Genomic DNA, 24989 nt, shown 5'->3' with positions numbered 1-24989 from the left:
GTAATGCTTGGGCAGAGGATCGCAGAATGGCTTCCGAAAATTGGCGGTTGGTCCTCTCGGGAGATGAGTCCGTCCGGGAGCCCTTCCTGTCATCCCGCCTTGGCATTTCATCCGAGGAAGATCCTATATCTCCGGGTGGCGTGGCTCGGTGCGAAATAAGGCCGGTGGAATGCGACGGTGGTGGAGGTGCTTCCGGCCCCGACGCGGACGTTGCTGTTGCTCCTTGCTCGTGGATGCTTTTGCTTTGCTCCACGAGTTTGGCGGCCCTTATCTCGACCAGGCGTGAGTTCCTCCCTCGAAAGCGCCACCGTGTCTTGTCGTCGGCCTCGTCCATTGTCTCGCCGGATGCAGGAGGCGTTCCCACGCACGGCGCCAATTTGATCTGTCCGAACGGCTGGACCTGGCACGTGACGCCCAAGGCTCGCTGATGTAGGTCTCAACTAGTGTCGAGATGCTCCGGCTATCACAGAAGTCGAGCCGGGAAGGGATTCACGACCCTCCGACGCTCAAGTCGGGTAAATCACGATGAACAAGGTGGCTCGAAGTCTCGAGTACATACCAAGCATCCCCGTCGATGAAACCCGAGGTTCTTTATATAGAGCCGTGAAAGGTTTGGGCACGCGTGCCAAGGTGCATAAGTGTCCCCGTCTTATCCTAGGTATGCGGCTGTCGAAAGCTGTCCTTTTTACCTGGTCCATATCGCTACAGTCAAAGCATGCCCTCGATGGGACAGCAGAATCCCCTGTCACAAGATTTGGAGCATGACACACACGTGAAACCTACAGGTTGTCAGAGAAAGAAATCCTCTGGCCCTTTCCTTTGCTCCAAACTTGTAGTCCGAGCGGAAAGATACCTAAACATCCGACCGGACATCCGCCGTGGTTTACTTGTGCTTTGTGGAGACTAACAAACAGGGGTGCTTTATGACTGTGATCGGTCAAAAGGTCAGCTCGGTCCATGACCTTTTTAACTGAGCGTCGGAACCCCGATTTGACAGGGTGCCTACCAACTATAAGTGAAAACCGGCCGGACGCTTCCGGGTACTCGATTCCATCGGCCGGCCGGCAGTCCAGTCGGACCGACCATCTATGGCCGTCCGTCCGGTCGGACCACACTCTCCTCTGGGTGGGCGGCTGTTCCGGTGACTTCCACTTGGCGTTGACTTTGCAAGAGAAGGGGGGGCCCGCTCTTACTACCGGATCATCTGTTATTATGGATGTGCGTACTCTTAATCCCGATATAATAACAAGCACATGTACTTAGTATTTATTTCTTTAATTTATTAAAGGGTGAGATTTATTCGTTAAATCAATAGACCCGATAAGTTGGGAAATAATATTATTTATATGGTGTGTTGTTCATTATATAAGAAAACTGTGTCCTATTTATTAGAATGATGATGTCCCCTTGAAGAGCTTATAAGGATTGTCATGTAAACCTTGCAGGTGGACTTAGTTCCGACATGACAATAAAGTTGAGTGGTACTGTGTCACGCCCCAAAGAAGTCCCTGCTAGACAAAAATCCGACAACATCTCCCCTGTACCAGTGACAATTTGAAGCATCAATACATACAAAATATACATCAGCCACATACGGCTGGAATATATACACAACCACGCAGTTATAATCACAGCCCACTCGGCTGGAATGAAACAATCACAATCATGCAGTTATATATACAGCAGCTCACACGACTGTACTAGAAACACAGCGGAAAACGAAGGAAAGCCCACACAAATCAAATAAATACAATGCATGCCGGCACGGCTTAAACACAAATACAACACCAAAACCATAAGATAGTCACATGGCTACACACAAATACAATGCCAAAAATAACAAAAGGATATACAAAAAAGAAAACAAACACTAGATGAAACCGTCTTCGGATGTGACGTAGGACCCGACATACAGGATACTCCGAGCGACACTCTACCATCTACCTGAAAACATAAAGATATAAATGTGGTGGTGAGTATAGGTAACTCAGCGGGTAATAGACAAGATAGTGCATGACCCATAAATAAAACATGGAGATCAAAAAGTATACAATCTCAGTAGGGAATAAAGAACATGATCATACTATCGAAATCAATGCACCTAAACATATCTGACATAATAACCTGACATACAAACTGTACAAACCACAACTAACATAATGACAGATGCATACCCAATCTGGAATCGACACATGGTACAATGATCAGTAAACTCACCGGATCTGCAACAGACATACCTGTGACACCTGTGCAATATAAATACGACTGCATATACATGTAAAATTAATGGCATGTATGCAACATGACAACTATATGCAACAAGCATATCTCAAACAAGTGCAACAACCATAATCACATGCAACTAGTATCTACTAGGCATATATGCAAATATATATCCACAGATGCACCGCGCATCATATGCAAATGTGCATGCATACTCCATGGTCACCTCCGCCACCTCTCTAGACACCACGACCCTGGTATGGCCGAGAGGCTTGGGTCCGTGACAAACCGTACAAGCCTCACGCACGTAATCGCTATAAAGCAACTGAGGCGACAATATACTATGTAGTTATCTAACTACATAGCTAAGGGTTCCTGACCACTCACAACTCAAGCCCCTTGACTACTGTACCCTCAAGACTCACTACTCCAGAGTGGTCGAGGCTGACAGAGTAAAAACACTGAGCAGCTGAGTAAGCGCGACAGGACATGACATAGCTCCACTCCTTAGCTACCACTCTCCATCAGTGGTCGAATGGACGGCTATAAAAGATTGACGACCCTCTCAACCACAAGGAAGACAATAATCGTCAGATGCAATAAATGATGAACATGATATATATATATATATATAATCATGATATCAACACTGTCATCATCAATGCAACATCCAAACCACATAAGTACTCCACAACATGAACATAATCGTCATGATATCTCCACATATCCCACCAAATGTATGTATACAACTACACATGTATAGTCAACCAAAAATCTCCAATAACCCCACTAGACACATATACACAAAACATAAATATGATCAACATGTATCCTCCAGTAAAATCACATCAGACACTTGTATATACAACAAATATATAATCAACACAACTCCTCCAAAAGTACATAACAAATACGTGTGTGTGTACATACAACATGCAAATGTATGGTCAACATGATGACTCCTATAACACATATCATCCTACGTACAATCCCCGTCATATGCACAATCAGCATGATAAATACAAACAACTCGAAAATCCCTACAATACATACTCTACATGTGTGAATATAGCAGAGTAGATATCAAGAGTAGAGACTGTATATGATATAACTAGAAACCTCAAAGATCAAGCATAAGTATCAAGCAGGAAAGTAACAAACGAACACGATATAAGGTAAAACAGCCTAATCTATCGAATAATAATCATGCACTAAGCTCAAAGAAATATATAGAGACAAAGGAAGAAATACCCGTCTTTATCTGTCGACCGTATCAGATAAACCAATCTCACGTCGAGACGCTCGCCTCGAAACAAAATCCTGCAATCACATAATATATTTAGCTAATTATATAAGTAGCAAATAGCTAAATAAAACTCCTCAATCTAATTAGAGAAAACCCTAATCGAAATAATTAACCTAATTCCTTAATCTAATTAGGTTTAACTAAATCCATAATCCTTCACTTCAATTCTACTCATCAGTTAATCACTTTAATCATGGTCATCTTCTAAAATCAATAATCCAATTCTATCCAACATCATTTGATTTAATAATAAATCTATCTCTAAATTACTAATCCACCACAATAATTCATCCAATCCACATCACACCTAACATCATCATCAACAACTAACCAAATCCACAACCGATCACAAACTCCAACATCCCATTATTATCCACTACACATCATAAATCAAACATGCATAATCATCCTCATGATCCACCTCCAACCACTGAATCTGATAATCAATCTCATCATATCAAAAACCTTCCTTCACATGTCACCTGCCCTAATGAATTAGCCCTTGCATACAATTGCCAACCCATGAGAAATAGGGAAAGAACAGATTATCCACAAATGGAAATCAAAGCGAAGTCATTAAAGAAACTCACCCATGACATGTGCACAGTGATCAAACGCCATAGCCTCTGCAATAGCTTCATTCTGTTGATGGCAAACCCTAGTTAGCCGACCCTTCTCCAATTTGGACCCCAACAGCAGGATATGCCAAAGAGATCAATATTCACAGCCCCACAAGACCTCTGCCGTCAACTATTAAAGAAGCACCACTACACCAATTCTTCCAAGATCAAACCCAAAACCTAGCTGTAGAGTAACTAGTTTAATAAAACCTTAACAAACAGAGACATTACTCACCTTAATAGACCGCCAATCCTTCAGCCAAAGCCTTACTCAACTGTAAAAATGTAGAGGACAGTGATATGCCCAGAGGAACTTCATCAAAGAGTTGTTCTGATACCATCCCCTTGTCCAGAACAAGAAGAACATCACAAAAGAAACCCATTACACGATAATTTCTTGAATCCACAGCATTTCTCGACACTGCCCTTACCTCAATCGCGCGATCCATTCCAACTGGTGATGACCTAGTTCACCCTCTAGTGAGTAGATCGAAGAGGAGAAGCGAAAGGGGCTCAATCGGGCGGAACCCCGCTGTGCCCTAGCTTCGCCGGATTGTCGTCGATCGCCCGCAAGAAACAACCACCGAGACGCCTGCTCAGCTGGAGATAATCGGTACCCTTCGAGCTCCAGCAGCCTTCTTCAGGCAACTCGACGAGGCCGCGACCACGGTGGAGGACGTGCACAGTCGGTATCGGGGCGTTCGTGCAAGATATGAAGAGGAGAAAGGTTCCATGCATCGAGAGGGAGAGGGAGCAGGGAGGCTCGGCCAAGGTTACGCCGGCAGAGGAGATCATTGCCGGCGGTGAGTTGTGGCAATCGACGATCGTGCGAGAAGAAATCGCGTGAAAGAGGGCTTGGGAGAAAGGAAACTCGCGTGAGGGGAAAAAGAAATTGTAGGACCGTTGGGCCGGCTAGAAGGGGGGTTGAATAGCCCTGCAAGAATCAAAACGCAAACACCCTTCTCGAACTCTTAAACTAACACTTGCATAAAATAAGAGAAATAAATAAAAGCATAAAAGTAAAAGACACACCGAGATTTACTTGGTTACAACCAGGAAGGTTGTTAATCCAAGAAAGCGTAGCACTAGTATCTCCTTCAGGCGGAGAAGCCTTTTACAGCAATGAAGCGCACAACAGAAGCTTAAAACAGAAAAGCGTACAAGTGTAGAAAGAATGCTTGAGTTCTCAGTTAATTCTGAGCTTCTAGACCAAGGCTATATTTATAGCCTTGGTCGGGGCGCCTGGAAGGGTTCCGGGCGCCCTGGGGGGATAAAACTTATCCCCCAACGTTCAGATCGAGTCAAAATTCGATCTGGTCAATTTTACTGCTCAGGGCGCCCCGGACTGCTCCGGGCGCCCCGGAGCCCAAAGTCAACAGTTGTTGACTTTTTCGTCCGGGACTTCTTCTCTGGTTCAGTCCCGCCTCGGTCCGGTTCTTTTCCTCCGGATCCGCTCGCTTAGGTGATCTCTGCCATCCGGAAAAGGGCTCACCCGAACCCAACTTCCGGTCTTCTCGAGCGTGCTTCCCTCCGGCTTCTCGTCCTTCGGAATTGCCGCGTGTTTCCTTCTCGTCCGCCAGCGTACTCATCCGCAGTCTTCGTCCCTCGGTCGTCGACCTTCTCGCTAGCTGCGTCTCTTTCTCCCCGAGCAATCTTCCGCTCCGGCTTTCGTCCCTCGGAACCACCGCGCGCTTCCTTCTCGTCCGCCGGTGTACTCTTCCGCAGCGATTCGTCCCTCGGACGCACAGCATGCCGTCCTTCTCGCTAGCTATGTCTTCCGCTCGACTACCTGTGTTCTAAGCTCCTGCACACTTAGACACAAGGTTAAATACACACAGGACCTAACTTAACTTGTTGTTCACACCAAAACAACCTTGGGGTTCCAACAATCTCCCCCTTTTTGGTGTGATCAACCCAAGTTAAGCTAGGGTCAAAAATAGATATAAAAATTAAGACTAACTTAATTTTCAATTTAGTGCAAAAGGATAGAAACATAAATTTGTAATTTTCAATTTTCTACCTCCCCCTAGACTTATACTTTTTCTTCTCCCCCTTTGATCACAAAAAAATGGGGTTCTAAGAAAAACAATCTAAGGGTTTAGAAAAGAATATTTCAAAAAAATCTAAGTTTTAAGAAGTTCAGAAAAAATTTTCTAAGTAATTTTGCTAAGATTTCTAGTTTTAGAAAAAAGTTTTTAGCTTATCAAAAGGTGATTTTTGAGAATTTTTCTAAAAAGAATTTAAGTAAGAATTTTTGAAATAAATTTTCAAACTTTGAGGATTTTTCTTAAGTAAGAATTTGATTTAGGCAAAAAGTATTTTTCTAAGTATAAAAATTTTGAACAAAAATATTTAAAAAAAACTTTGAATGCATTAATTAATTCTAATTTTAATGCTTTGACAGAAAGTTAATTAAACATTTATTTCAATATTTTGGCTTCCAGGTCGTGGCGAGGCACTAGGCTTTCTTGGTTATTGGAGCAACAACCACTTTCTTAGACAAAGCCTTATAGAGAAACTTATTGTTTAATTTTCTCACTGAAAAGTGCTAATTTTAATTTTAAAACTTAGACTAAGCAAGATTTAGGAACCCAATAAAGGTTCCAGCCTACTGGATTGATTAAAAATTTCTTAGGGACATATTTTCTAGAGATATTCTTAATTTATCCCGGGTGATATCTATAATACCAATTTAAATTTTTAAACTTTCTAGAATTAGATGAGCATGCATGGTTTTTCAAATTATCTACTTGAATTTTCAAATCATTATTTTCAAGTTTCAATTTTTCATTTTCTAATTTTGATTTATCTAATTCTTCTAGAGGGCAAGACTTAGCTAAAATTATTTTTAAATTTTTTTATTTCTTTTTCTAATTTACAGCAGTCTTTAGTTAATATTTTAATAAATTTATAAAGTTTATCGGGAGGAAGAGAACGTACCTGACTTACCTTATCGAGTTCGTTTTCCGTGTCTCCCCCTGAACTGTTGCTTTCTTCTGACGAAGATCCCCCCTTCATCGATGCTCTCGATGCTCATTTCGGAAGAGCTTGACTCGCAGTCGTCGTCTTGATGACTTGCCATTAGAGCAAGTCCGGAGAATGCCTCGACTTCCGACTCCGACGACGTATCGTCCCACGTCGCCTTTAGGGCTTTTCGCTTTTGGATAGGCTTCTTACCCTTTTCCTTGTTCTTGTTCTTCAGCTTGGGGCAATTGTCCTTGACGTGCCCTTCTTCGTCGCAGTGGTAGCAGCGGATCGTCCTTTTCTTCTTCCCCTGCGGATGGTTAGTAGATCTGGATTTACAAAGTTTCTTAAATCTTCTTACCATCATTACCATTTCCTCGTCGTCCAGAGAAGATTCCGACTCAGGTTCGTCTCTCGAAGCTTTGAGGGCGACGTTGTTCTTGGGCTCCTTCATTCCTGCACATCTTGACTCATGCACTTCAAATGTTGAAAAAAATTCTTCTAATGAAATTTTTTCTAAGTCCTTCGAAATGTAAAAAGCATCTACTAGTGATGTCCATTTTGAATTTCTTGGAAATGAATTTAAGGCGTACCTGAGCGAATCTCGGTTACTTACCTTTTCTCCGAGATTCGTGAGTCCGGTGATGATTTCTTTTATTCTGGAGTGCAGATGTGCGACTGTCTCGTCTTCCCCAAGTCGCAGGCTGGTTAGCTGATTGCGAAGCAGATCTCGTCTAGCGAGTTTGGCTTCGGACGTACCTTCGTGCAGCTCGAGGACCTTCTCCCAAAGTTCCTTTGCGAAGTTGTATTTTCCGATCCTGTTGACTTCTTGAGGCGGAAGAACGCTTAGCAGATGGTACTCTGCTTTGCCGTTCGCCACGAAGTCAGCCTGCTCCTTTTTTGTCCATTTATCTATTTCCTTGTCCTCTAGAGCTTCAAAGCCAAATTTCATTGTTAAAAATAGTTCAATATCTGTTGTAAGAAATACCTGCATATGTTTTTTTCAAGTGGCAAAATCCCCTTCGAATTTCGGCGGGTGAATGCTTGGTCCGGCCATCTCGTTGCTTCGTTCGGCGGTTAGTCCTCCTGAAGCGCCTTGGCTCTGATACCACTTGTAGGACCGTTGGGCCGGCTAGAAGGGGGGTTGAATAGCCCTGCAAGAATCAAAACGCAAACACCCTTCTCGAACTCTTAAACTAACACTTGCATAAAATAAGAGAAATAAATAAAAGCATAAAAGTAAAAGGCACACCGAGATTTACTTGGTTACAACCGGGAAGGTTGTTAATCCAAGAAAGCGTAGCACTAGTATCTCCTTCAGGCGGAGAAGCCTTTTATAGCAATGAAGCGCACAACAGAAGCTTAAAACAGAAAAGCATACAAGTGTAGAAAGAATGCTTGAGTTCTCAGTTAATTCTGAGCTTCTGGACCAAGGCTATATTTATAGCCTTGGTCGGGGCGCTTGGAAGGGTTCCCGGCATCCTGGGGGGATAAAACTTATCCCCCAACGTTCAGATCGAGTCAAAACTCGATCTGGTCAATTTTACTGCTCAGGGCGCCCCGGATGGTTCCGGGCGCCCCGGAGCCCAAAGTCAACAGTTGTTGACTTTTTCGTCCGGGACTTCTTCTCTGGTTCACTCCCGCCTCGGTCCGGTTCTTTTCCTCCGGATCCGCTCGCTTGGGTGATCTCTGCCATTCGGAAAAGGGCTCACTCGAACCCAACTTCCGGTCTTCTCGAGCGTGCTTCCCTCCGGCTTCTCGTCCTTCGGAATTGCCGCGTGTTTCCTTCTCGTCCGCCAACGTACTCATCCGCAGTCTTCGTCCCTCGGTCGTCGACCTTCTCGCTAGCTGCGTCTCTTGCTCCCCGAGCAATCTTCCGCTCCGGCTTTCGTCCCTCGGAACCACCGCGCACTTCCTTCTCGTCCGCCGGTGTACTCTTCTGCAGCGATTCGTCCCTCGGACGCACAGCGTGCCGTCCTTCTCTCTAGCTGTATCTTCTGCTCGACTACCTGTGTTCCTAAGCTCCTGCACACTTAGACACAAGGTTAAATACACACAGGAACTAACTTAACTTGTTGTTCACACCAAAACAACCTTGGGGTTCCAACAGAAATGGGGGAAAGAAATTAAGAGAATCGGAATTTAAACTTAAGTTAGATTAATTAAAATCTAAGTTCATTCCCAAATCAAGTCCCACTTAATTTGGGTATTCCAAACAGACCTCTAACTAGCCCCGAAATTCATCCCCTTAAAACGAGTCATACGGACTCCTTTTAAATCCCGAAAAATCTCTAAAAATTCCTGAAAAATCCAATAAGATTTTTCGTCCAATAGCATTTATTATTTATTTTACGATACCTTACAACTCTTGGAGCTAGATGTTAATTAAGTGAGTTGTCAGTAACTCATTTAATTAATGTGCATTCGATATCTTAAATACAGGGAGATTAACACACTCATGATAAGAAGGAGCCAATAATGTAATATGAGATTGGTGCGGTAGTTCAATAATAACTCTTTAGTGGTATGAGTTATTATTGATGAACTTGAGTTGGGTGTTCGGGTCGAACACAAGAAGATCAAGTTCATCAGGATGCTAAAATCAATTCCTCCTCTAGGCCCCTGTTGTAGCCTCTATGTATAAAGCTCGCATCCACCCAAGTCATCCTTATGGTCGGCCACATCCTTGCTTGGTGCCCAAGCAAGGGGCCGACCACCCCTTACTTGGTGCCCAAGCAAGGGGCCGACCAAGATGGGTTTAAAAGTGGATTTTTAATTTTAAAACTTTCCTTTTGTAGCCATCCACAATAGAAAATTTAAAAGAGAGATTTTATTTTTGTTAAAACTTTCCTTTTTGTAACCATGATTTAAAAGAGAAGTTTTAATTTTAAAAATCTTTCATTTTTGTAGTCATCTACAATGTTTAAAAGAGGAATTTTTTATTTTAAAACTTTCCTTTTGTAGCCATCCACAATAGTAAATACAAAAAAGAGATTTTAATTGTTGTTAAAATCTTTCCTTTTTAGCCATTACCAAGGATTATAAAAGAGGATAGATGGTGCCTTAGAGGAAATAATCATCTACATAATTTTTATTCCTCTTCTATTCTCCTTATGGCCGACCCCCTCATATTCTTATTCTCCCCTTGCTTTCTCACCTAAGGTCGGCGGCATCAAGAGGCTTCAACGATCTTGTGGCAGGCGAGGTTGCAAGGAAGAAAGAAGAACAAGAGGTGGTGTTCCTAGCTTTGATCCCTTGGTGGCCGAAAGTCTTGGAAGAAAGAAGGACTTGGGTGGTTTTTGCGTATTGGTAGATCGACGCTCACACGACGTCCAAGAGGAGGAGAGGAATACAGTAGAAGATCAAGAGGTCTTTAAGCTACAAAGAAAGGTATAACTAATTAATTGTTTCCGTTGTGCACTCGTTTATTTTTCCTTTGTATGGATCTTGAAGTACCAACACAAGAAGCTAGCGATCTTGTGTTTTGATTGAGGTCTCTGTAGTTTAACCTAGGGTTTACTGTAAGGAGTTTAAATATTAAATTTTTTGAAAGACTTTGACTAGGAAGTGGTGGATGATCTCATACCCAAGAAGGCCGAGTGCCTCGCCAACGACCTGGAAGCCAATGTTTGAAATATATATTTAATCAACTTCTATAATATGGTTTAAATTCTGATGAACACATGGGTTGAACTTGGATTAATAATGTTAAATTTCGTTTGTAATCCAAGTTTAACTTCTGAAAAGCACATGGGTTGCTAGGAAAAGTTCTATGCTTGTACAAATTTTTGTATAGGGGAAACAGAACGAAATTCCGAATAGCGCCAACAATTGGTATCAGAGTTCATTGTACATTGTTTAAAAGAAAGATTTTAAATTTTAAAAACTTTCCTTTTTTGAAGTCATCCACATGATTTTAAAAGAGAGTTTTAAATTTAAAAAAAAAAATCCTTTTGTAGCCATCTACAATGGTTTAAAAGAGATATTTTATTTTTGTTAAAACTTTCCTTTTTTGTAATCATGATTTAAAAGAGAGGTTTTAATTTTAAAAAACTTCCCTTTTTGTAGCCATCTACCATTTTTAAAAGAGAGATTTTTAATTTTAAAATTTTTCTTTTTAGTCATCCACAATAGGAAATTTAAAAGAGAGATTTTAATTATTGTTAAAATCTTTCCTTTTTAGCCATTACCAAGGATTATAAAAGAGTATAGATGGTGCCTTAGAGGAAATAATCATCTACACAATTTCTTAATTTTTTAAATCTTTCTTTTTGTAGTCATCTACAATGTTTTAAAAGAGAGATTTTAAATTTTAAAAACTTTCCTTTTTTGAAGTCATCCACATGGTTTTAAAAGAGAGTTATAAATTTAAAAAATCTTTCCTTTTGTAGTCATTCACAATAGAAAATTTAAAAGAGAGATTTATTTTTGTTAAAATTTTCCTTTTTTGTAACCATGATTTAAAAGAGAGGTTTTAATTTTAAAAATCTTTCCTTTTTTTAGCCATCTATAATGTTTAAAAAAGTGATTTTTAATTTTAAAACTTTTCTTTTGTATCCATCCACAATAAGAAATTTAAAAGCGAGATTTTAATTATTGTTAAAATCTTTCCTTTTTAGCCATTACCAAGGATTATAAAAGATGATATATGGTGCCTTAGAGGAAATAATCATCTACACAATTTCTATTCGTCTTCTATTCTCCTTGTGGTCGGCCCCCTCATATTCTTATTCTCCCATTGCTTTCTCACCTAAGGGCGGGGGCATCAAGAGGCTTCAACCATCTTGTGGCCGACGGGTTGTAAGGAAGAAAGACGAACAAGAGGTGGTATTCCTAGCTTTGATCCTTTGGTGGCCGAAAGTCTTGGAAGAAAGAAGGACTTGAGTGGTTTTTGCGTCTTGGTAGATCGTCGCCCAGATGACGTCTAAGAGGAGGAGAGAAATATAGCAGAAGATCAAGAGGTCTTTAAGCTAAAAAAAAGATATAACTAGTTAATTGTTTCTGCTGTGTACTAGTTTATTTTTCCTTTGTATGGATCTTGAAGTACCAACACAAGAGGCTAGCGATCTTGTGCTTTGATTGAGGTCTCTGTAGTTTAACCTAGGGTTTACTGTAAGGAGTTTAAATATTCAATTTTTTTGAAAAGCTTTGATTAGGAAGTGGTGGAGGATCTCATACCCAAGAAGGTCGAGTGCCTCGCCAACGACCTAGAAGTCAATCCTTGAAATAGATATTTAATCAACTTCTGTAATATGGTTTAAATTCTGATGAACACATGAGTTGAACTTGGATTAATAATGTTAAGTTTCGTTTGCAATCCAAGTTTAACTTTTGAAAAATACATGGGTTGCTAGGAAAAGTTCTGTGCTTATACAAATTTTTGTACAGGGGAAACAAAACGAAATTCCGAGTAGCGGCAACATAAGCATCCATATACTCATGTTGTTTTTTGTAGTTCAGGAGACATCGAGGCCAGTATGATTTAACTTGCAAGCTAAGAATCAGTCATGTGCTTTTCAAAATCCAATACTTGATCCGGTGTTGCATCATCTGCTATATTTATGGGAAGTGTTTTTTCAAGGACATATATTAGTTTCTGAGCCTTGAGAACAATTCTTATGTTTCGAAACCAGTTTAAGAAGTTCGATCCAGTTAGTTTATTCGAGTCCATCAACAAACACAAATTTAAAGATGTCATAATTAAATAATTAACTTAGAAATACAAAAACGAGAATATATGAGATGTGATTTTATTATGTAAATAATTTACATAGAATAAAATTCTCGCTTATTTATCAAATTCAAGAGCCTTTATTTTTAATCCGAGAGATTATAGGTTTTCTCCAAATGAGTTGCTATTCATTTCAGATGAGAACAACCTTAGCTTTGATGCAACAAGTCATTTTTAAATATAGTGATAGATATCAAATATACTGATCATATATGCAACTATCATATTATGCTATCAACTAATTAATATTTGCATAAATATCGGGTTGTTAACACATTAATAAATATACATCAAATGCATATTACCTAACTTCACCTCTATCCATGTTGACCTTGACTTTGATACAATAAATCAACGCTTCAAGTTAAAATCAGCCTGTTAATCATGAAATTGTATCTCAATGGTTCGAACATGTTTAATTTCAGATTGAGTTTAGCTTTAGCACAACAACTAAAATAAGTAATTAAACTCTTTTCTTACCATATTAACAGAAAGTGTAAGTTTAATATTTTTGTAAGGGATTTAAGTGTAATCATCATTATGCATAATCTACTTATATGACATCACCTACATGATCAAAATGATGACATATAAAATGATATAACACATTGCTTGACATAAATGACATGATAAATAACATTGCATCAAAATGATAATATGCATCTAATGCATTTATATGACATACAAGTATAGTAAAAATAATTTCATAGTTGTTATAATATTATTTGAAATAAAAAATATCTTAAAATGTAATTTGACAAATCAAATATTTTTAATTAAATTAGAAAATAAATTTTTAAAATTTAATTACATATTTTATTTAGGAAGGAATTCTCTATTTAGAAAATCTAATTAATTAGGAAATAATTTTAAAATTTTAAATTTCCTAACAAATTAGAAAATATATAATTAGAATTACTTAATTAATTTTAAAACTTTCAAATTTGAAAATTTTCAAATTTATTTTAGAAAAATTTTCAAAATTAGAAATTTCCTAATAATTAGGAAAACTTTATAAAATTAGAATTTTTCTTAATAAATTTAGGATCTTTTCAAAATTTAAAATTTCTAAATTTATTTTACAGAATATTACTTAAAACAAAATTTTCCAAATTTTTAAGAAATTTGTCAAAAATATTTTTTTTAACAAATTAGAAATTTTCCAAAAATAGAAATTCATAATTAAAAAAAATTATGGCTAAATTTATTTTATAGAATAATTCCAAAACTAAAATTTTCTAAATTTTTAAGAAACTTTCTAAAAATAGAATTTCCTAACAAATTGAGAAACTTTTCCATTAATAAAAATTAGAAAATTTTCTAAAAAAAATTATTATTATTAAATTTATTTTTACAAAATATTTTCAAAACAGAAAATTTCCAAATTTTATAAGAAACTTTCTAAAAATAAAATTTCCTAAAAAATTAGGAAACTTTCCAAAAATAAAAATTCATAATAAAAATTGGAAAAAAAATTTTAAAAAAAATTATAACCAACTATGACTCATAAAATATCTTTTATGATTATGTCCAAGCATGGTCAAGCTCTAATACCATTGGGAGTTATGAGTCCAACGTGAATGCATGTTTTAGACATTTTCACAAAAACATACACAGCAGAAAAATAAAAATATAATAAATTCCTAATTTATTACATTATAGTACTATGCATGCAAGATATAACACATGCAAACATAAGCACAAAATAAAAGAATAACAATTATTATTGGCGTACCTTACAGATGATGCGAAGGAAAAGGGAATCAATTTTAGCGACGTTCATGAACCTTGTCTCTATTCGTATCTAAACCGAGATTTTCAAAACAACTCTTGTGAGCAATAAGGTTTACCTCTGATTTGTACTAGCACAGCATAGAGGCGAGATGATTCTAGAGGAGAAGAAGAAGCTGAGAAGTTTTGGAAGAAAAATCTCTCTGAGCTTCTTGGTGGCCGACGTCAAGGAGAGGGAGAGGAGAGAGAGGGTGGCTAGTGTTTTCGGAAAACCTAGAACAATAAACCTATGTTGATATGTTTCTCCTTATAGAGGAGTATTTATAAACCTTTACATGACTTAGAGAGCAAATCATCTACTCAACTCAATAAGCAAAACTAAACTGATCCATTACCATTAAGAATAAGTTTGGTTTAAAATCAAACAACCTTGGTTCATAATTAAACCAAACCTATTTAGTTTATTATTAAACCAAGTTGTTTCATAACTAAACCAAACCCCTTTTGATTTATTATCAACCCATTATGAAACCATATCTTCTACAACAGGCATGAGTCATCTGTATTTCTATTTCGACAAATATCTTTCCTTATTTGTCTTTTATTGGTCCAACCAAACATTTTATCTCTTGATCTGAAAATTAAATTCTCAAACTTGTTTTACATCTTTCAGATACTCGTAGTGTGTGTAACCCAATAGGTTCTCAATTTATTTTTGTCGTCTATAATTAACTATTTAATTATGAATTGATCGTGAGTGACACCTAGTAGTACATCATGATCCTCAATTAACCAGAAAATCACAGTTGATTCCAAAATAAGTTCTGAACCCTTTAGCAACTATAGTGAGTCGTGCCTCATTCTTTTCACTCATCTTATATCCACTTGGTTTAGAACATGGTCTATGTATTTATCTCCACTAGGCTTACTACATTATACCTATCCCAAGTAATATTTACTCGTTCTATGGATTCGAATTACTCCAATCATGTGTCTAAGAGTCTCATACTTTTAACATGTAATGTTTTGTAAAGGCTTTGAGTAACAACCTCGACAAATGACCATAGGGTATATGTCTCCCTACAGGAAGCGGTGAATTCTGTGGGTTATCCAAACACCTTCGGACACTTTAACTCATATCTCATCATCTCAGGTCCACATCTCCAATGAGATACTTTGTTTAAGATATCAAAGTATAAGTTTCCATAACCAAGGTGACTTGAATACCTCAAGTCTAAGGAAACTTATACTCGAGTTGTAATAAGAACTTCACGGACATATCAATACATGTAGAGAATCATATGAAGTTTTACAACAAGTCACTCTAGTGAACTAGTTATCATAACTAGTATCCATGTTTTACTCTCGACATTTCAATGTTCCCAGCTAGTGAGTAACAACTACTTAGTCAAATCAATGAGTATAACCCGTGTTAGTCTCACAGAATTGATGATGTCCAGATAAATCAATTCATTGATTAGGGAATATTCAAATACTTTTATAATTACACATGTAGAGACACTCACTATTGTGATTGAATCACAAATCCTCTCATGCTATGAATCGTATTACGAACATTCAGTAAATGAGTTTAAGATCATTCAAATACGTAAACAATTTGCACTCAAATAGTAAATCTTTATTTATCAAAATAAATATTACAAAACATAAGATGATTGTCTTAGGACATCTCTCAAACATAACAATCTAAACTCAACAAAACTATTATCATATTATGCTTGACCCAATAGGTTTATTTAGCTAAGACAAATCATTTTAGTGGCGAGGGAGAAAAGGGAAAGTGATCGAAGATGTGCATAAATGAAGAGACTAGTATATACCCCTAGTTGTAGCTGAGTTGATACTCGGGCAAGACTTACTACTAAAGATATATAGTTTGATTCTCAATAGATGTAAATGCTATTTTTGGTTATCTTATGCCCCCTTTTAGGAAGACTGCTTGATTAAGGCTAAATAAGAGCCCTATTATTTATCCTCTTTCAGAGTGTGTGAAATCTTTTCAAAAGGGCCAACTAAGATAACGATTTCACATTTTGGCAATGAGAGAGAAAAGGGAAAGTGATCGAAGATGTGTATAAATGAAGAGACTAGTATATAGCCTCGGTTGTAGCCGAGTTAATACTCGAGCAGGACTTGCTACTAGAGAAATATAGTTTAATTATCGATGAATACACATGTTATTTTCGATTATCTTGTACCCTCTTTTAGGAAGACTATTCAATTATGGCTGAATAATAGTCCTATGAGTTATCCTCTTTCAAAATGTGTGTGAGATCTTAAAAGAGCTGGTAAGCTAACAACTTCACCTTCACCCTTTACCATTAGAAAAGGATTGGTATGCAATTTTATAACCCATATCCTCCTCCTGTTTGTATCTTTCAAAATGAGTCTAATGTTTTCAAGCAAGAGAGAGGGGAAAAAAATGGAAAGGTAAGAGAATGAGTTGAAGAATTGGCTCAATTTTAATAAACTACATAATGAATTAAAATGATCTTGACATTAATCTAATCTATTTTTATATGAATATATATATTTTTAAAAAATATATAGTAAGAAATAATATCTTATTTCTTTCAAATTGAGTTAAATTTCACCATAATAAAAAAATAATTCTTGAATTCTTAATAAAATTAAACATGAATAAAAAATTATTTAAAAAAAATCTAATAATTTTTAAAAATTTAAAAAGAGGTGAAAGTGGACCCCCACTCCTGGGGTTAGAATTTAACTGGAGTTAGGGTTTTTTTTTTTTTCTAATTTGGTTAGGTTAGGGTTAGAAAATTATTTCTATAAATGGTGGCCAAAAGTAAGGGAAGTCACCTCCTTCTCTCTCTTTCGTCCCCCTCTCTCTCTCTCTCTCTCTCTCTCTGGGCATTTTCGTACTTGGGCGAAGAAAGCGGTTTTATATCATTTTCTTGGGCTTCGCCTTTCGGATTTGGGGGGAAATCAAATTGGAGATCGCGCCGCCTCAAATCCCCGCCCATCGCCTCCACTTCCACCCTCCCAATCGGTAGTCTCGCCGTCCATCGCTGGAGGTCCTACGGTTTAGGGTTTGGGCATTTTCTTTTCCGGCAGGTACGTGTTTCACGCGCCCCTACTCCAAGTCCTCTTTACAGCTTTTTGAAATGCTGATGAGTTGAGACTTCGTTTGTGCGGTTTTTTTCTTCCAGTAAAGTGAGGATCTTTCAATAATGTCTGTTTAGTAAAGTGAGAACCTTTCAATATTTTGTCCATTTTTTTGTGGGTTGGGAACTCATCGCGTTTGAATGGTTCCTGCGAGGGTTATTGCTAAGTGTGCAGCAAGTTTGATTTGACCTTGGTTGCTGAGATCTATCAGGAAGAGGAGCTTTGCGATCACCGGAAGAAGGTTGAAAGATGGAGTGCAATAAGGATGAAGCCATTAGGGCAAAGGTGATTTCTGAAAAGAAGCTCATGGAAAAGGATTACGTGGCTGCCAAGAAATTTGCCTTAAAGGCCCAAAATCTCTTTCCAGCTCTTGAAGGCCTGATCCAGTTGATATCAACTCTTGATGTTTATATTGCGTCTGAACGTAAAGCTAATGGGGAGAGCGATTGGTATTCTATTCTCTGTGTGGGTTCTATGGCGGATGAAGATACAGTCAAGAAACAGTATAGGAAGTTGGCTCTCCTGCTTCATCCTGACAAGAATAAATCTGTTGGTGCTGAGGGTGCTTTTAAGCTAATTTCCGAGGCATGGAGTGTCTTATCTGATAAGTATAGGAGAATGCTATATGACCAAAAATTGCAGAAATTTTCCCAACCAACCAAAAACAAAACTGCTCCTTGTAATGGTAATGGGTTTCCAAATTTCTCCAAAAACACTAAAAACACACACATGGGGAATGGTAGGACTAAAGTGGTTTCTGCAGCCATGAATCTATCTTGCAAGTCATCAACACCTGAAACATTTTGGACAGTTTGTGATAAGTGCAACATGCGGTATCAGTATCTCAAGGTGTACCTTAATCATACCCTTCTTTGTCCTAATTGCCACAAACCTTTTCTAGCTAAGGAGACGAAGTCTCCTAGCCTATATGTATCATCGGTGCCAATTTCTCAGCAGAGTCAGCCAAACTCCAATCATAGTGCACCTAGCAAAAATGCCTCAGGTCAAGTGAAAAGTAACTCAATGCTTCACAATAAAGAATCTAGTGGACTCCAGAATGGAACAAATACAGCTTCTTTCAGTCACTCAAACTCCAAATGGAACCCCTTATGTTGTAGTACAGGAGTTGCTTGTGCTACTGCCTCATCAGCTGCTGCTGCACAGGCTGCAAATGTTATCCATCAGACTTATAAGGAAGTAAGGGGAGACCGTGAAGAGGCACAAACAGCAGCTAGAAGGGAAGTGAATCTTCACAGGAAAACTAATGCTCTCAAGAAAAATACTAATCCCGCTGGGGTACCTAATACAGGTCAAAGCATTAATATACCTGTAAAACAAGCGCGAAGCATTGGTCATGAGCCTGGGAGTGATAAAAGAGCAGTTCTGACACAACAATTTCCTTCATCTGAGATAAATAGAGTGAGTGGAAATTTTGGTGACACATTAAAGTCCAGAATGGTTGAAAGACCAAGCAATCCATACATACAGTTCTGTCTTTTTAATACTAAAACGATGTTGATTGAGATGACTAAGTCAGCAATAGAAGTGAAATTAAAAGAGTGGAAGTCTGCTGCCTCTGTGAAACTTGATGCGAAAGAAAATTCTAAGAAGAAACAAAAGCTTAGTGAAACTGGTAAAGATGAGGGCAACGATATGGTGCATGGGGATGCTACTGGCCAAAAGCAGACTCTGGAACCTAAGAGTGAGACCATACAATGTTTGAATGAGAACAATTCACCTAATGCTCAATTCGCTGATTCAGATAGTGAGATTAATGAACCAGTGTCAATTGATGTTCCTGATCCAGATTTTCATGATTTTGATAATGATCGTTCAGAGCAATCTTTTCGAGGTGATGAAATATGGACTACATATGATGATGAGGATGGTATGCCTCGTTATTATGCATTAGTTCAGAAAGTTATCACTTTGAATCCTTTCAAAATCCGCATTAGTTATCTGACGTCAAGGTCCAATAGTGAATTTGGCCCGTTAAATTGGGTTGCATCTGGTTTTCCAAAGAGCTGTGGTGATTTCAGAATAGGACGATCTGAGGTGAATACTACCATAAATATTTTCTCGCACAAGGTTAGGTGGGAAAAGGGACCGCGTGGTGTCATAAAAATTGTCCCGAGAAAAGGTGATACCTGGGCTCTTTACCGAAATTGGTCTCCAGAATGGAATGAACATACTCCTGATGATGTGATCTACAAGTATGATATGGTTGAAGTACTCGAAGATTATAATGAAGAACATGGTGTATCTGTTAGTCCTTTGTTGAAAGTTTCTGGATTTAGAACAGTATTTAGGCCTAACACAGATCCCAAGGAAGTAAAGAGAATCCAAAGGGCAGAGATGTTTCGCTTTTCACATCAAGTTCCTTCATATTTACTGACCGGTGAAGAAGCTGAGAATGCTCCAAAGGGATTCTTTGAGCTAGACCCTGCAGCAACTCCTACAGAACTTCTGCAGATAATCCATGATAGTAAAACAGAAGCTGTGGCAGAGGCCATTAAACTAACAGTTACCTAGTTGTTTAACTTGGTATATTCTTGACATACCAGAATCATTTTGTTTCATTATGCATTTAGTCATTTAGTTTCTGATGCTATAAAATATGGAAGATTGTTAGATGACTTAGATAAAGCCTTTCCCCCCTTCTTTTTTGCAGTTTGCTGTGGGAGATCTTATCTGGCTGGTCCAATTTTTTGTCTGCAAACTAAAATTAGCTGGAGTTAGAATATTCATTTGATTAAGAAATTAAGCATTCTATTTCGCAAAGCATCTACTGGTGGTTCCTTAATTCCTGCCTTGTTATATTGGTGAGGTGACAGCCAACATCCCTTATCTGTTGATCATTTTTATATAGCTAACTTTTTCATTGCTGTACTTTTATTCCATTAATTTTCGTTGTATGAACTTCTGTTTTATGCAAAGTTTAGAAATCCCCTTTATTTTTTGTATTTTGTCATTTGTATGATTGTGGATGTCATGCTTGGCCATCATTCTTGTTAAATGCATTGTGAATTATTAGTCATACGTAGCATTGGATAATCGAACTTGTGTTTGATAATTGGCAAAGGTTCAAAAGCATTGTGTTTGTCTTTGCGTTATTTCCTCTGTGTGTATTTTTTGAAAATCGTGGGAAAAAAAAATGACACGCGCTATTCAGCCCGGGGCGCTTTTCTCGATTCTACACGTAGTGCATTTAGTTCTACATTCAGACACTAGATTTAGCATCCAAGTTGAGTGGCATCCCCTAGGAGTGGCTGTTGGTGGCCTCCTCTAATGTTTTCTTCCAATGTGATTTCTCTCTGCCTGCATCCTAGTGTGCCTTCAAGTTCCTGTATAAATCTTCACCCGGCTCATGAGAAGTTTGAGAAGCTCAGTGACTTCTTCCCCACATGGAAGCCTGCTATCCGTCTTTATTGTCCATAACCCCAACACATTACCAGACGTTCTTCATTTGAGGTCTAGCAGTGCTAGGATCTGCTTGTGGGAGCACAAGTTACAACCATGAAACAAGAACCCATCATGTTGGGCCAGAAGCAGATGAGCTATAGGATTGCAAAGCCAACAAAAAGGAAAATAAAGGATGAGTGAGAGAAAAGAAATGAGAGATGAGGGGGGCATTGGCAGCCACCCTCTATGAAAAACCTTCTAAAAATTTTAATCCTGGAAAGGGCTTTGATACTACCTAGAATTTTGGGATTTTACATGGATTTACATAGACTCATGACAAACTCCTAAACCTAGAACGGTTAGTATGAAACCAAATCCATTAAACTTATAACTCTATTAATCTAATACAGGAAACCAATTCATCCTCACTTTATCAACTTGCTGCTCTGATGCCAAGGATTTAATGCCTGTATGTGTTGTCAAAGCTTTACTTAGCATGCACGCTAGCAATATGTTTTTCATTTTTATCATGCCTTGGCCTATATTTTCTAGTTATGTAACAAGCTGAATAGATACATCCGTACCTTCATCTGAAGGCGTGTTAAATGTATTTGAATTATTAGACACGTCTATATTTTCTAATGGGGTTAGCTCCCTGTTTGACATATTAGGTTTAAGGTCTAATTGAGTTATTATATATCATTCATATTATCTTTAAAAACAAGGAATACAATTTTCTTTTCCTCAATTTCTACATGTTATGAAAGCTACCTGGACTAGGGCTTTCAGTTCTTATATAAGAGCAAGCGTTGCTATCTTTGAGTTTGTTTCCTCATTGATGATAAATTTGATATGTTACTTTTTTTTTTATAACATTTGCCTACAACCTTTGCTATACATATGCCAAGACGTTCCATAAAATTTGGCCAACTTCATGTTTATTATCATAAAATTTCACTTGTGTTTGTCTAAGACATAGAATGTTTTTATGGAAGTTGCTTTAGATTCCAGTGGACTATTTCTACTGCCATGGAAAATTTAGATGAGTAGTTTGAGAATATGAAACCTTGGAAGCAGTGAAATGTTGGCTATCCCAAGCAGTCAATAGTAGTGTTTCATGTTGTGGCTGTGTCCACATCTTGACATTTTCTACTTGTAGAATATTACTAATTGGATAAGAGATCTTCCTCTAAATGCTGTTGTGCATACTTGTTCTTTATTTGGGAAGGAACATGGATAGGGTGCCTGTTCACAAATTCCTGCATAACTAGGTTTACTAATTTGTAGCAAAGGTGATTACACTCAAGATACCCCTCATAGCCCGTCCTCAAATTATGGGAGGAGTTTTTTTTCCCCCAAAAAACTAGGAATATGAATCTACTATATGAAAATGTTATGTCAATATATGATTATTAATTATCAATATCTATTAAATGATAAATACTACCATTTTTCTTTATGTTATTATATTTATTAATTATTTAATATGATAAGTATATTAAAAATATGATATAATTTTCTGTTTGTTTATGTGATATTAATAATAATTTGATATTCACTATTAATAGTTGTGAAATTTACTTATTCAACTTATTAATTTAAGTAATAACTAGCAATTGAAATTGTTATTAATTATCTGTTATTTAGTTAATTTATATTCTTTTAACTATTTAGTTGATTAATATTGCAATATTATGTATTAATAATTTTAGAGTAAAAGTTATTATAGCACTTGTGACTATAGGCAGTTAGATGGTTGAACAAATTGTACAATATGTAAATGATGTGAATTTTATTATAAATTGATAATTAAGTTATATTAATTAAATATCACTACAATTCAGATTCTACTACAAAATTTCCTTTATTATTTATTTTTTCTAAATTTTATAAAATGGTTATATCCTGACCCCAATTTTGCCAATCCAATTCGATTAATACCATGGGGGTTTTCTTTTTACTAATATCTATCTGTACTTTAGCTTGATTTGTTAAGGAGTCTCTGCTAATTTAAACTATTATTTTGGTATTTCCTCAATGAGAATTATCTGCTTACTTAAATTGTCCTTTTGCTTAAATGAAATTAATATTATTTCTCCTTCCCCTTTAGTTATTTTATTTTATTTTTAAACTGTTTGTTTCTTTTACTGGTCATCATTGGTTCTCATTTTAGATTTTACCTTCTCTAGCAAAAGTTAGTAGTTTATAATTGAAACAAACCAATTGATATGAGTCCATGATTTGGGATGGTGCTTCACCTTAAATAGCAAACATGATCGATTTTATGGAAATTAAATTAGGACTTTATTGATTGTTTATGATAGTATTGTCTTTGACATGGACAATTTGTGCCATACATACTAAAGACATTCGATGCACTGTCCTCATTTTTAAATGATGTCACATTACTGCTTGCCACAATCCATCAGTATGGTTAAATTCGTATGATTCCATTATTTTCTCTCTCTTATTAGTTTAAGGTGATTTATATAAAGGGGAGAATACATTTATGATCACAAAACTTATCTTTTGAGTTGAAATTTGCATCTCTAATAAAATTCATTTAGAAAAAAGGCACCTAAAATTTTAATATCTGCATATAAACTTGTTGATGCATGTTGCCTAGATGAAGGTATGACAATAGTGGATCATGTTATTATTTACACTAATTTCATTCGGTTCATCTTTGATTGTTTTTGGATCTCTGATATTCCTAGGTGTATTTGCATCTATTTATGTTACAATATCTATATGTATCATGTACGATCACTTTCATCAATTTGAATGCAATAATATTATTCCTTTGCAATATATACTTTTAATTTGTCGACAATGAGACCTGCGAAGTGTGCTTGTTCCACATATGTGGCCGCGTAGTCAATTTTAGCAGACCACATAGTTTGCTAATGGTCCATTTACGTGTATGGAAGAAGGAAAAGAGGGACTCAAAACTAATGGAGTTTCATCATTTACATGCATTGTTTTTGAGTTAATTTCCTCTTTTCTTCCGCTCAAGAAAAAGATGCTGAAACTTGTTTCTATTATTGAAAATAAATTTGCACTTTGAATTGTTACTCAACTACACCTTTCCATGTGTTCATTCTAATCTAGTAATCGAACAAAACCATGTTTTCTTTGTTTTGTTTTTTTTGCTATTATTGTTGTATGCTAACTCTTGCTGTTCTGTTTTATTTCAGCAGCTTGAAATGAGCTGATACACTCAAGACAAGCTTATGATCACTAACCAGTGCCTTCCATCTGGTAGACTTCAGGTTTTGATGGGGCATCTCTCGGGTTCATTCTTTTTGGGAACCTTTGGCATATAGATTTCAGTAGTCTCTTCATCGCGAATACCATCCTTTTTTTGGGAACCTTTGCCATATAGGTTTTAGTAGTTTCTTCATCGCAAGTATCTGACATATTGTGTATATTTTGTTAGTCTCTTGAAATCTACTGTTACCTGGGTTTTTTTGGTTATTTCTATATCTCAAAAAATATATATATATCTGTTTAGTCTACAGTACTTTCCTATGTCGCTCAGCTAGCCTTGTGGAAACTGATTTTTCATTTAAACAACGACAAATATCTCGGTTGGGTTTTTACGAATGAAGAATTTCGAGTTCTGCTCAATCCAGCTCTCCTTTTATATGTTATACTAAATGCAATATCATAAATTGCATTTTTCCTATTAAAACCTTACTAGAGTTAAACATGATATGAATAGAGCAAAGAGTGTCGAAATTGGTAGGTTTTCAATTCATGAGGCTGTTTTATCAAATATTTTAATAAATAACGTTTTGTTCAATTTTTAACATTTATTGTTTGATTAAATTTTTAGGGTTCATGTTGATATACACAAGTCATA

The 24989-nt window shown here is 37.0% G+C and overlaps 1 protein-coding gene across 5 annotated transcripts; it reads left to right on the top strand.

Moving 5' to 3' along the window:
- Positions 1-17420: 17420 nt before the first annotated feature.
- On the top strand, positions 17421-24655 carry LOC121971403. 5 transcript variants are annotated; one of them, XM_042522661.1, is made up of 4 exons: positions 17421-17671; positions 17934-20266; positions 20394-20549; positions 24322-24655. In XM_042522661.1, exon 2 carries the CDS (start codon positions 17972-17974, stop codon positions 20252-20254), a length of 2283 nt encoding a protein of 760 aa, XP_042378595.1. In that variant the 5' UTR covers positions 17421-17671; positions 17934-17971; the 3' UTR covers positions 20255-20266; positions 20394-20549; positions 24322-24655. The 5 variants fall into 5 exon arrangements, with proteins under 5 accessions (XP_042378595.1, XP_042378594.1, XP_042378592.1 ...); XM_042522660.1 differs by having other exon boundaries at positions 17767-20266; positions 20394-20544; positions 24325-24655; XM_042522658.1 differs by having other exon boundaries at positions 17767-20266; positions 20394-20544.
- Positions 24656-24989: the final 334 nt, after the last annotated feature.

This window comes from Zingiber officinale, chromosome 4A (genome assembly GCF_018446385.1).
Source record: "Zingiber officinale cultivar Zhangliang chromosome 4A, Zo_v1.1, whole genome shotgun sequence".
Taxonomy (NCBI): Eukaryota; Viridiplantae; Streptophyta; class Magnoliopsida; order Zingiberales; family Zingiberaceae; genus Zingiber; species Zingiber officinale.
This window is presented reverse-complemented; position numbering and strand designations above follow the sequence as displayed.